Source organism: Monodon monoceros, unplaced genomic scaffold (genome assembly GCF_005190385.1).
Source record: "Monodon monoceros isolate NGI ecotype Baffin Bay Population unplaced genomic scaffold, NGI_Narwhal_1 Super_Scaffold_3, whole genome shotgun sequence".
In the NCBI taxonomy this organism is placed as follows: Eukaryota; Metazoa; Chordata; class Mammalia; order Artiodactyla; family Monodontidae; genus Monodon; species Monodon monoceros.
Window position 1 is genome coordinate 70,636,129 of NW_021703780.1, and position 14,167 is coordinate 70,650,295.

The 14,167-nt window shown below is 43.2% G+C and overlaps 1 protein-coding gene across 3 annotated transcripts in view; it reads right to left on the minus strand.

The window, feature by feature from the left end:
- ARHGEF3 (Rho guanine nucleotide exchange factor 3) overlaps window positions 1–14,167 on the minus strand; it is a 303,522-nt gene that overhangs the window by 193,576 nt on the left and 95,779 nt on the right. For 2 of the 3 annotated variants that reach the window (XM_029243387.1, XM_029243386.1), the window contains exon 3: window positions 4,959–5,025. The exons of the other annotated variant lie outside the window; for it this stretch is intronic. In XM_029243387.1, coding sequence (XP_029099220.1) covers window positions 4,959–5,025 — 67 coding nt within the window. The remainder of the gene's footprint in view (window positions 1–4,958; window positions 5,026–14,167) is intronic. 3 annotated transcript variants of the gene reach the window in all.

The window sequence follows — 14,167 nt, forward strand, 5'->3', positions numbered from 1 at the left end:
CTACTATCATGTTTAGGGACCTTTTGTTTTTAACCTCTGTTAAGCAGCTCTGTCATATGCCTCCTACTCTGACATTTTGCAATGACAAAATAATTTGTTTACATATACATCTACTACATGTTAAGGTTCACAAGATCAAGACTGTGTCTTATTCAATTTCGTGTCTTTATGATTGAATAAATGCTTATTGACATTTTATTTAAAAAAAAAGAAAGAAAGAAAAACAACAAGAAACTGTTCCTTGGAGCAAATGTCCCTTCCCCACTTCCAGTGGCTCTAGTGGGACTGCCAATCACGAAACACTGTCCACCCAGCTCCCTTAGGGGAGCACGTAAACAAGGCCTGTCCAATACTCTTGACCACAGTGATTGGCCAAGGTATACCTATGTGACTGGAACCAGGTCAATAAGAGTCCTATGCTGGGATTTCACATCTGGATTCTGGAAGCATAAACTTCTCTCTTTCCTCTGGAAAAGTATGGCTGTCTGTGGTTATCCCCTCCCTCCAAAAAAGTCCATGTGCAGTAGGAGAAGACCAAAACCCCAAGAGTGACAAAGCTGAGAGAGCATACCTGGATACAGTGGTATCTGAAGCCTACCCATCAGTTTCCCTCAGTCAAATGAACCAATCAATTCCCCTTTCTACTTGAGCTTGTTTTGATTGAGTTTCTATCACTTGTAGCCAGAAGAGTCCTAATACATTAAACCTTATTTTTCTCATCTGAAAATTAAATAGTTAGGGCTACAATGTTCAAAGTCCCTTCCAAAGCCCCAGAGTTTAGAAATTTCTTACCAAATGGCTTAGGCAAGGGTAAAGACCAGGCACTGGAGAAAGAGACAAGACCAGCATGGCCCTGAAATTTGGTTGATATTTAAAATTCAAATCTCAGATCTGGCACCTAAAACAATGCCTCACACATGGTAGGTCTTGTTAAGCATTCTTAAGTTAACTACAGGCAATGGCAGGTGTTGTGGTCCAGAGATTTTCCCATTTCTAAGATGAGTTTCCTCCCTGAGTCTGTCTCTGTGACCCTCTTTCTCAGCTTACTGGAGGAGCTGTAGCAAATATTTTCACAAGGAACGGTGGAAATTCTGAGCTGAGCACTGCCCCAACCAGATCCAGAAGAGATGTCTCAGAGCAAGACACCTCCCAGGGTCCCACCTCTCTGAGGGTCCTGCTTTCTTATTCTCCCCATTCTGTTCTGGTTTCACTCATGATGTTCCCACCAAAACTCTCCCAACCAAAACCATCCTCTTGGCTTCTCTCCATGAACATCTCTGTAGCACCCATGGTCTGGTGAGAGATGGCACAGCACCACCCCTTGCCCAGGAGGGTGGGGAAATCCCATAGGGTTGGTAACACCCAGGGCCTCTGTCTCCTTAGACGAGCATGAGAACCAAAGGACACAACCTACAATTAACAACGTCAACTCATGAGAGGACTGAACCACTTGGTAGGTAGAAAGGATGTGTCATCCAAGTGTCACCAGCCCTTCCCGAGGCTCTCTGCAGACAAAAACTCCAGCCAAAAAAAAAGGAAAACCACAGATGCAACTCCTAATGCCTTGAGAAGTCATGCAGATCTGCAGTGAATGTTTCCAGGGAGGATGAGGAGGGGGTTACAATACATTCATTCAGCAAGACTTTCCTTAAAATTTTTTTGAAACATCTTTCTTTTCCCAGAATGTCTATTCCTTAAGACACTGACCACTCCCTTCGCTCCCTCGTGCCCTGTCCCCGGCTCCCTCCTTGGCCCTCATGTGTCTCCCTCTTCACTTCTCATCTAGAGCCATGTGGTTCCTTCTCCTCTTGCCTTTTCCAACCCATTTCTTATCACCTCTTCTCCCCACTCCCACCCCCAAACCCCACAAATGTCCAGGACCTGGGTGAGCTAACACAGGATGCTTCTTCTTTACAAGCTAAAGAGGAATGGAATTGCAAATGCTTCTAATGGTTTCCTCTGCCATGTATATAAACATGGGAAATTTGCGAGCACAGAGATTCTAAAACCTTCCTTTCCAAATAAAGAAGAAAAGGAAGAGTTCACAGAATGCGTGCCTTGCCCTAGCACAGCCTGCACAGTTCATTCTAGCAGGCCCGAGAGTCACATTTCATTATAGAAAATGTATCAACTAGAGAATACCTCCAACGTCCTCCTCCCGGCACTCTGGGTGCTTCTTGTCTTCAGTTCCAATTACCATAATGATGGTTACAGAGCGTGTCCTGGCTGGGAGTGAGGGTGTTTCCACTTAGCTGGGTTTCCTTCCTCCCCCACAATGTCATGGAGGATTATGCTCCAAGTGACACAGAGATGATTTGGCCACAGAGGAATCTGGCAATTGACCAGGCCCTGAACCATCTCCCTCTGGTGTATCTTGAGGTCAGTTTGTCTAACTTTACCAAGAAGCTACAGGGCCCGGAAGAATCAAAGCAAAGACAAGAGACCAAGATCAACACAACAATTGACCTAACTGCCTAACAGACTCTAGTCACTTTGACACTTTTAACCATTTGGGAAAATCTTACGAGCTGGCTAAGAATTTGAGGGCTGATAGGAAACTGAAGTCAACAAAGCATTAGATTCTGTCATCTATTTGGTTGCAATTAGCCAGGGGCACTTTGTTTGTTTGCTCCCCTGCAGCAATTACTAACGTTAAATGTTACCCCTGCAAGGCTACAACTGACAGAGGGTCCCTTAAACCAAGTGTGCATCTAACAGGTTCCTTTTCAGCAGCAAGTTCTATAAACCAGACTTGTGCTTAAAAGTTCATAAAATATTTTTCAAGGACAAACAGTTTAAGAGGTCTCACAGCCATAGGGAGGGTAATCAATTGTCCCGGCTTTCCCGGGACTGAAGTTTCCCAAGACATGGGACTTTCAGTGCTAAAACCAGGACAGTCCCAGGCAAACTCAGGGCAATCTCTACATGTACCCCAACCCTAGGCTAGTGACTACTGTTGAATCAGAAGGAAGGGTGGGGAACACTGAAAGGAGGGTAGAGAGGGAGAGAAAATAAACACCTTCAAAACAGCCAAGTGCTCACAGAAGGTTCAATTTCTCTGTAGTTCAAAATCAACTACAAATATCAACTGTTCCAAAGTGTGTATAAACTGTTTTGTCAACAAAGGATTTATGGCCAATGACTTTGGGAAATGCTCCAAACAAAATCCCATCAGGTCTCCTTCACGTAGTCTCTATGCACATCAACCCATCAAAGGCTCTGAGAAGTCCTGGAGTGGTGAACATATTTAATTTGGTGCTCTCAGGGTGTCCCAAGTTTATTTGACCACACAAGATTTTTTCACTTAATGGTTATGATCATGCAACTGAACATTCTTTGAGAAATGGGGATCTTATCCATTTATGGATATGTGTCAACAAATTTCTCTTCGTACTCAGTGAAAAGCATGCTGAAACTTAGCTAACAGAGAGCCAGGATCTATATTTTTAAAAAGACATCTGAGGAAAATGACTGAGATATATGTAGGATATTAAAGATGAATGAAACCAGTAAAAAACAGTGCTGAAAAGACTAAAGACCTGAACTTGAAACATAATCTGAATTGAATTTTGTGTCTGATAGATGTAAGAGATATTTTTTCTTTCTTTCTTTTTTTTTTTTTTAATTTTTGGCTGCGTTGGGTCTTCGTTGCTGTGTGCGGGCTTTTTCTGGTTGCGGCGAGCAGGCTTGTCATTGCGGTGGCTTCTCTTGTTGCGGAGCACGGGATCTAGGCACGCAAGCTTCAGTAGTTGTGGCATACAGGCTCAGTAGTTGTGGCTTGCGGGCTCTAGAGCGCAGGCTCAGTAGTTGTGGTGCACAGGTTTAGTTGCTCTGTGGCATGTGGGATCTTCCCGGACCAGGGCTCGAACCCGTGTCCCCTGCATTGGCAGGCAGATTCTTAACCACTGCACCACCAGGGAAGCCCCTAAGAAATTTTTTATTCATTCATTCATTCCATTTATTCATTCAAATTAATTAAGCATGTATGTGCCAGGCACTGTGCTAGGCCCAGGGATATTGCAGTGAACAAGAGAGAGTGATAAGGTCTCTGATGCTTGGGGCTTCCTATCTTAAATTTCACTAAGTATTAAGTAACAATCTTAACAATGAGAAAAAAGTACAGGGGTCCATAGGAGGTGTCTCTAGGTCAGATTCAGGAGGCAGACATGATGCATTCCCACAGGAGGTGATGTCAAGGCTTAGACCCAATGGATAAAGTGGGTGGGCCAATGCAGTGTGTGTAGGAGTGTAGTGCTGGGCAGCAGGGGACAGTGTTCTGGGCAGAAGGAATAACACATGCAAAGGCCTGTGAAACAGAGCTCAGAGCATTCTCTACACAGGCAAGGGTCTTGTTCCTGAAGTCAGAGGTAGAATTCATTTTAACACACAGAAGGGCCTCCATACACCTTGACTATTATTATTATCATAATCACATAAAGGAAGAGAACTCTGCATCAAGGGGAGGTTAAATCTGACCCTTCCTACACCTCTAAGGGTCTACGGCTTTGTGACTGGGAGAATTCTATGATTCCCTTTAGAGTCTGTTTAAAGCTTATAGACCTCTCCTCTTGTAAAGTTCCTGCAAAGTCATAAATCTACACATGAATAGACTGTACATTTCTGATTTCTTTTTCCTTCACTGTGTACCGGTTCCCTTTTTGTTCCCCCAAAACAGCCACAATGCCCACTTCATCAACCTTGACATCTCTTGGCTTCTTTACCAGATGCTTCCAGTAACCCAAGACCTACAGGGCAAGCAACATCAACGGGTGCTTAGTGAGCCACTTAGATTTTTTAAATTAAACCACAAGTGGTGATGCAAACATGACTTCCCTGAGTGGTAAAGCACAGAAGCTTGGTGGAGACTTTGATTAGTAAAGCCAACCTCGGCAGTGTCCTCTCTGGAGCATCCGGAACAGGACATATAACGGCTGGGACTGTCCAGGGAAAACACTTACCCCTCTGAAATTCCAGGCTTTAGGAGACGGAAACATGGGAAAGTTGTTTTGCCGCTGCCGTTTAGGCCTGGAAGAGGACAAAAAAAAGAAAAGAAAAAAAAAAAAGACGATGCATTCATTATTCATTGGTTAGCTCTTCAGAGGAAATCACCAATTTCAGATGTAGCTTTGTCAAAAAGAGAGATGCTTGGAGAGATGGTCCAGGCAGGTGAGGCAGCTACTGTTTTCTACAGCTCTGCAATCTTTAGCAGCCAAACTCACTGCAAACTCCTTCCCAGGCCCCCAGGAGGAAAGCTCCAGAGTCCCTTAAAAAAGTCAAAAATTAAAAGATAAAAGAAAAAAAGAAAAGAAAATCTAAAATTCAACCTGGATGAGATCAAAAAGCCAGACCAAACTCCAATCTTGATCTTTATTTCTCACACACAAGCAGTTCCCAAAGGGATGTCATCAGATGATGTCTGTAGCTTCGGCGGAGCCTGGAACCCTCCCTTGTTGCTCAGTTGCTGGGGAGTTCCTGCACCTCCACTCAGGCCACACTGGAGCTCTAAACTCTTACAGGGATGACTGACAGGACATGCAGCCGCTGCCTAACAAGTTAGAACTGGCTTTCTCGCCTACTAATCTCTCCCCACGAATCAACCGCCTTAGATGTGATGGAGGCAGCTTCAAGTCGGATCTGCACAAGCGGCAGGTAACCGGTACAGAAAAGGAAAGATGCAGCAAGGGGGCTGGGCGGCTCCAGACACACCAGGAACACCTTACTTCTGTCTTGTAAAGTGAATCCAATTTTGTAGCTGCCAACATACCCACAAGGATACCTCTTACAATGTTTTTCTGGAGTGGTAAATTACTCCTCCCCAAAATGCTATGTCTGTCAATATGGATATTCAAATGTCATGCTTGCTTGAAGTACCACTTCACTGAAAAACATCCCTGAAAAAGGTCCAGCTTGCACTTGCCCTGAGGTTTTAGTCACTGATGTGCCAAAGGGTGGTGGTGTTGGTATTTTAACATGATACTCACACCTTTTCTTTGACCTCTCTGCCACAATAAGCAGGAATGCAAGGCAGGATGCTTGTAGTGACCACTGCACAGGCTCTGCAGTATGTCAGGCCTGATAAAAATCTGGACTGACTCTACCAGGCATAAGAGATAAATAAACAAAATACAACATAATTATAATAATAGCAGCAGCTGACAGGTACTGGGTATTTAAAACAGCATATGCTAATACTTTACGTAGTTAATCTCACTGACTCTCCACTGGGAGCCGAGGTTCACTGTTGTACCCATTTAACAGATAAGAAAACAGACACCTAAGGATATTAAGTGACTCAACTATCACCATACAAGTGAAATCAGGATTCTGTTCTCAGGTGTCTGATCTCACACCCCATGGTGTTTTATTAGCTGTGTGACCCTGAGCCCGAGGCTTAAGCTCTGGAGCTTTCATATTCCTATGTGCAGAACGAGAAATAATACCCTGTACACAGAGTCAAGATGAGATGTGGGTTCTAACTCCAGTGCTGTCACTGCTAAGTTCTCAGCAGATGTCAGCACAGTGCCCACCCCACCCCCAACCTGCCCTCCCCCACCCCTCCAAATCCTGGCTCCAAGGACAGCCTTCAATCAGGGACAGAGGATTGACACAGCAGAGCTGGGACAACTCACCAAAACAGAGGGGAACTCCCTCCTGCTGATGTGTCTTTATATTCAACCCCATTCTTCTGCATCCTCCTCCTCCTCCCCCACATGTACAATAAAAACCCAGGCTAATAACTTCTCAAGACAAACAGAGAAAACGTGGGTGGTTATTTAGATTTAATACTCTTCTCTTATTAAGTAACATGTTGGTCTAAGCTCTTCTGAAAAGACATTTCTCCCTTAAAAAAAAAAAACACAAAACTTAGAATTCAACAATACTTCTCCCTGGATACTGCTCCCTCCCCTCCCAGGTTATAATTGGGCTTTGCTCTCCTAATTATCTGATGAGCTTCATTGCTTCCGAAGCAACAACATATACCAGAACATTCCTAGTCAATGTGCCCCTGTTCTGTACGTTGCAGTCCACAGAAAATGAAAATCACAATAATTAACAGTGACTGAGTTACACGATGTGCCAGGAGGGACTGTTCTAAGTACTCTGCCTATATAATCTAAGTCTGAGAATAACAATTAGATGGGTTATTATGTTAGGCTATACTCTAACGTTAATACATGATATATAGGTAGCATTATAATGGTGTTATACATTATCATATTTTATATATTTATATGTATGGCCTTACATATATTTAAATAAATAACGTTGTATCATAATATGTTTTCATATAATATTATGGTATAATGGGGATATTATCATTACCCTATTTTACAGATGGGCTAAACCGAGGCTCAGAGAGGTTAAACCAGATGCCAGAAGTCACACAGCTGGTAGGTGGCTAAGGTGGGATTCATACCCAGATATGTCTGACTCCAGATTCAGGGGATGTAGCCCCTTTCAAATAGAGAGAAGCCCCACCAAACAGGGCTTCCATGCATTTGGAAGAATGCAGCCTGGGGGTTCCTTGTGGGAGGGCACCAGTTTAGCAGGGCCTCACACTAAGAGGCCTCATAGGCAAAGAAAAAGCATCAGAGCAAGTCTGTCAATCCAGGGCACTCTTGGGCAACGCAGTCGCACCCTCCTTGGCTGGGGAAACTGCCAGGAAACCTACCTAGAAGACGGCTGTCTCTAACTGGTGCTTCCCCCACCCCTGCGTTCCACCACCTGCCAGGCTTCCAGATCATTCACATTGGCTGGAGTTCCTTTTAACTATCTCACCTGGCACCATAAGTCGTCCCCAGCCGAACACTACCACCCACGTGGTTTTGAAGGACAGCTTCGGGGAGTACAAGGCACCCTCCTGAGAAGACTGTGAGGGAACTGGCAGCATAAAGGACAGTAGCTCAGAAGCCTGTGAAGGCCAGGTCCTCATCACAGGAAGGGCAGTCAGTCCTGGGTATATTTCTTCTGTTTTAGAAGCAACTTCTTTGCACTGTCAGCGAAAGTCCAAGGGAGAAAATGGCACTTGGTTCTACAGGTTTCTCAGACACAAAGGTATGCAGTTGGACTTCCTGACAGGGCTGGGAGGAGTTACCTATGATGTGTCCAGTCCTCAGGCCCCTAAGTGAACCAGGTCTGTGCACGGTGTGTACACACGTGGTTAGGAAGCACAGCCCATCCACAGATGTCAGAAGGGCAACGCTGACCAGTCATCATCCACCTCCACCTCCACCTCCACGGCGGAGCTGATGGGAGCCAGGGCTGGGCAAGCAGCAGGAGAGAAAGTGCCAAGACAGGAGGCACAGATTCTTGACTGGAAGGAGGTTACAACCTTAGGAAAGGTTGGAAAGAAAAGTTATAAACTCTCCACCCTCGGGAGAGCTCATAGTAGAAATGGAGAAATGCCCACAGTTAAGAGTGAAAAGTCAGGATTCAAGGTGCGTTTAGGGAATGATCTCCGATTCAGGTGTGTGTGTGGCTGGAATCAGAGAGAATAAGCTCAGCGGATTAACAGGATGTATTTTCCCATCACATGAAAACAAGTGTGACTCTTTCCCAGTGCCTTGAGAAGAGGGTTGATGACCATTTCCACAGCATCTCCCAGGAGTGTGGGTTTCAGGTTGCGTCTGCTGCCTGCACTGTGGGGGCTGAGTCTGGTGTTCCGGGTGGAACTGACTTGGGGCACCCAGAGTGCCTCCCTCCCTTTCTTGCTGGAGGACTTCAACTAGGCTACTTACTTTTTACTCCCCTTGAGCCTCCATTTTCTCGTCTGGAAAGTGGGGAGAATAATCCCTTTTTACAAAATTGAAACATTAATGTACCATAAAAGAAGTAAAAAGGAATAAAAGATGGTTGATTAAAAAAATACTAACGGGGCTTCCCTGGTGGCGCAGTGGTTCAGAGTCCACCTGCCGATGCAGGGGACATGGGTTCGTGCCCCGGTCCGGGAAGATCCCACATGCCACGGAGTGGCGGGGCCCGTGAGCCATGGCCGCTGAGCCTGCGTGTCCGGAGCCTGTGCTCCGCAACGGGAGAGGCCACAACTGTGAGAGGCCTGCGCGCAGCAAAATAATAATAATAATAATAATAACGTACTATACAAATGTTTGGCAGAGAGTCTGGCCCTTAATAGCTGCTCAAATTAGCTGTCATTATTATTGAGAAAATGCCTTCTTTAAACCAGTAAAGGGGATATTACTTATAATTATCATTGGCAAGGCTCATGCTGGAGAGACAATGAAATATACATCTAATTCTTACAGATTGGGTAACATATAAGTAAAATAAAACAAAGGCTTTAAGGTGCTATGAATATTTTGTTAGGTGACAACAACATAGCCCTAAATATGAACATGATGTAACTCTGAAAAGAGCCCCGCCTTCCCATTCTAATTTCCTGCCCCCCTTTTCCTTTTCAAAGATTACTACCTTTGCCAGCATGTTTTATATGTTGTAAATATTTTAGTATCTTAACTGTCAACCCAGAGCATATTGCTAAAAAACTTTCCTTGGATTTCTTTTCTTTTGTTTTACCTCTCCCTCTTTCTCCATGAAGACAACTGTAGCATTACTAGGAAAACCAAACAGCTACACTTTATAGGAGAAATTAATGCCAGTTACTTTTATTCTGGTTGGACCACTTAAGATATGGTGGTTTCACATGAAAGAATGCCCAACATCACTAATCATTAGAGAAATGCAAATCAAAACTACAATGAGATATCATCTCACACCAGTCAGAAATGGCCATCATCAAAAAATCCAGAAACAATAAATGCTGGAGAGGGCGTGGAGAAAAGGGAACCCTCTTGCACTGTTGGTGGGAATGTAAATTGATACAGCCACTATGGAGAACAGTATGGAGGTTCCTTAAAAAACTACAAATAGAACTACCATATGACCCAGCAATCCCACTTCTGGGCATATACCCTGAGAAAACCATAATTCAAAAAGAGTCATGTACCAAAATGTTCACTGCAGCTCTGTTTACAATAGCCCAGAGATGGAAACAACCTAAGTGTCCATCATCGGATGAATGGATAAAGAAGATACGGCACATATATACAATGGAATATTACTCAGCCATAAAAAGAAACGAAATTGAGCTATTTGTAATGAGGTGGATAGACCTAGAGTCTGTCATACAGAGTGAAGTAAGTCAGAAAGAGAGAGAGAAATACCATATGCTAACACATATATATGGAATTTAAGAAAAAAAAAAGTGTCATGAAGAACCTAGGGGTAAGACAGGAATAAAGACTGTGTCCTACTAGACCTACTAGAGAATGGACTTCAGGATATGGGGAGGGGGAAGGGTAAGGTGTGACAAAGCGAGAGAGAGGCATGTACATATATACACTACCAAACGTAAGGTAGATAGCTAGTGGGAAGCAGCCGCATAGCACAGGGGTATCAGCTCGGTGCTTTGTGACCACCTAGAGGGGTGGGATAGGGAGGGTGGGAGGGAGGGAGACGCAAGAGGGAAGAGATATGGGAACATATGTATAACTGATCCACTTCGTTATAAAGCAGAAACTAACACACCATTGTAAAGCAATTATACTCCAATAAAGATGTTAAAAAAAAAAAGATATGGTGGTTTCTTTTGCTTAAATGTCGTTTTAGTTTCTGTTTTTGGTACATAATCAAGCATCAACTGGCAGGTGTTTAGCCAGGTAAAGACCCAGTTCTTCCTGGAGAAGCTCACTGGAAAGAGATAGTTTGCAGAATGGAAGTCTCATCACTTTGGCTTGTCTCTCTCTTAAATGAAAGTACAAAGGCACCACTCGGTACCATGTTTCTGTGGCTCAATGAGTCATGTCAGCTTCATTCTACTCATGCCATGACTGCAAGTCCAGCTCTTTACTTCCTGATAAATATTGGGAAAAAAGAATCACAGAACCTCAGAATGCTCAGCTAGCAGTAGTTGCATCCTCTTTGCAACAGTCCCGTTGAGAACGCACCTGGAAAGAGAGCCCTCACCCTTGGAGAATGGGTCTGTACCTCTTTATGTATAATGGGCTCACACATTAATTTCTTCACCAATATTTATTGAGCACCTACTGTACACCAGGCACAGTGCCACACGTTACAGAGACAGTGGTGAACAAAACAGATCCAGTTCCTGCTTTCGTGGAGCTTGCAGAAGAGCAGCCAGACCAAAAATTGAGAGAGACAGAGAGAGATTACAACATGGTAAGTGTTTTTTTAAAAAAAGAGTGGTCATGGGGAGTGCCAAAGTGGCTCAATCAAGGATTGAGGAGCCAGAAGAAAGACCCAGTCAGGTGATGAGAAAAAGGAACTGTAGGCCAGGCCACAGGAAAAGCATGCTCAAAGTGCAGGAGGTAAAAAAATGGATCTTTGAAAAGATTAACCAAATAGACAAAACTGGTAAAGCTGATCAAGTTAAAAGGGGGTGGGGAGAACACTGATAAATACTATTACAGATGGAGGCACAGAACTACAGACACAACATCAAGTAAATGACAAAAGAATGCTATCAATGACTTGATGCCATTACATTTGAAAACTTAAACAAACTGCATATATTCCTTCAAAATATATAGCTTATCAAAAATATCTCAAGGAGAAATAGAAAACCTAAAAAGCTCAGTAACAATTAATTAAAAAAAAAAAAAAAAAGAAAGAAAGCACCAGGCTGGACAGTTTTGCTAATGAATTCTACAAAACCTTCAAAACAACAGATCATTCCAATCTTATACAGACTGTTCCACAGAAGATAAAAAGAGTCCAGAGTTAAGAAGTAAAGGAGAGACGACACATTTGAACAATTGGAATTAAAGTATGACAACTGAAATGTCTGTAAATAAGGAAATGGATTAAATGAAGCTATATTCATTCTTAACAATGGAAGACCATATAGAACTATATATTAATGAAAAATCTTCAAAAAAAAGGAAGAAAAAAGAATGAAAATCCAAGTTGGAGGAGATATGCATATGATATGATACTATATAGGAATGCACAAAATAACACTCTGCTTATAGCCACATGTAGTAAAAATGTAAGATAAAAAGGCTGTATTAACTGCAGAAGAGAGCTTCCCTCAGGGGACAGAGAGGGGAGAGAATCTCTGCCTGGAACATTTCATTTATTCACAAAAAAATTCTGAAGTCAATAGGGCACAATGTTACTGTTTATTAAATCTATATGGGGGGTACAGAGGTGAATATTATAATAGTTGATATTTTGCTATATGGGTGAAATATTTAATAACTAAAAACAGTAATAAACAGGAATAAATCATGGCAAAGCTATACAATAAAATACCAGGCATCCATTAAAAAATAATGAGGTATACTAACATCCTCACCAGCAGAGACCTTAAAATTCATTATGTGAAATTAGACACAACATGTAAACTCATTTAGGTACACACACACACACACACACACACACACACACACACACACAAACGCACGCATGCGCACATGCACGTACAGAATCAGCTACGTGTGCGCAGAGTGAGGTCCCTGGAAGAGCACACGCCAAACCGTTGACGGTGACTGATTATGTAGCTGGGGTTGGGGGGAGGGAGCATAAATGTGGACATTATCTTTTACATTATGTATTTTTAAATCATTACTATGGAAACATATTGTGCATAAAATGGAAATTATAATAATGTTTATAAAAAGGCCTTGACAGGCAGGGAAGGAGGTAAAGAGGCATGAGATGAGGCTGAACAGGTGGCCAGGGCAGAGGCTTAAAGGCTGGAGTTGGGGGTAATGGGGCTCCGCTGAAGTTATAAAGTGGGGAGTGACATGATGAGATTTGCCTTTAGAAAGATCTGTCTGGCTAGAGAAAAGAGAAGACAGCCGAGGGGGTCCAGAGTGAAGGCAGAGACCTGGGCGGCTCCTGGAGCCATCCAGACCCACTGCAGCTTCTCTCATGGGGCACTTTCAAGATGCTTAAGGCACAGAGGTCAAGTCTGTTCAGATTTCTCTTCCATTTTCCACCCATCTGCCAGTTATTTTCAGAACAGTGTTCAATAGAAACAGCACATGAGCAACGTATGTAATTTAAAATTTCTATGAGTCACATTAAAATGGTAAGAAAAAAGGCAGGTAAGTTTAACTTTATTTTTTTGTTTGTTTTTTAAAATTTTTTTTAAATTTATTTTTATTTTTTGGCTGCATTGGGTCCTCATTGCTGCACGTGGGCTTTCTCCAGTTGTGGCAAGCAGGGACTACTCTTCGTTGTGATGCGCAGGCTTCTCATTGTGGTAGCTTCTCTTGTTGCGGAGCACAGGCTCTAGGCACACAGGCTTTAGAAGTTGCGGCATGCAGGCTCAGTAGTTGCGGCACGCAGGCTCAGTAGTTGTGGCACGCAGGCCCTAGAGCGTGCAGGCCTCAGTAGTTGCAGTGTGTGGGCTCAGTAGTTGTGGCGCACGGGCTCTAGGGTGCATGGGATTCAGTAGTTGTGGCACGTGGGCTCAGCAGTTGTGGCTCAGAAGCTCTAGAGTGCAGGCCCAGTAGTTGTGGCACATGGGCTTAGTTGCTCCACAGCATGTGGGATCTTCCCGGACCAGGGCTCGAACCCACATCCCCTGCATTGGCAGGCGGATTCTTAACCACTGCACCATGAGGGAAGTCCCATTTAATTTTAATAATATAGTTTACTTCACCCAATATATCCAGTTATTATTATCAGTTCAACATGTAATCAACAGAAAAAAGAATTAGAGATATTTTACATTTTTTGTACTAAGTCTTCAAAATCCACTATTTCACCCTTGCAGCATATCTTAATTGGCACTAGCAGTGTTTCAAGTTCTCAGCAGTGACAGGTGGCATGTGTCTACCGTATTGGACAGCACAGTTACAGAAAAACAGAGGATGCAGTTTCAAAGAGCCTCAGACTTTGAAAATCCACCACTCTCTCTCAGCAGTTAGTGACCAAAATGTGTAAGTTGAGACCCACATGAAAAGTGAGACATTCTCCAAAAAGATTTTTGTATCCATCTGAATTCAAAAACATTCAAAAGAGCAAAATATTTCACAAAGGCTTTAGAGATGTAGTCTCTAGAAAAACCAGTGGAGATGATCTTCAGGTCACATTGCTACTTGAATGGAGCAACAAATGAAATTCTTCCCCAAATGGAGCATATCCCAAACAAATGTCTATGATCTGTTGCTAAATAATG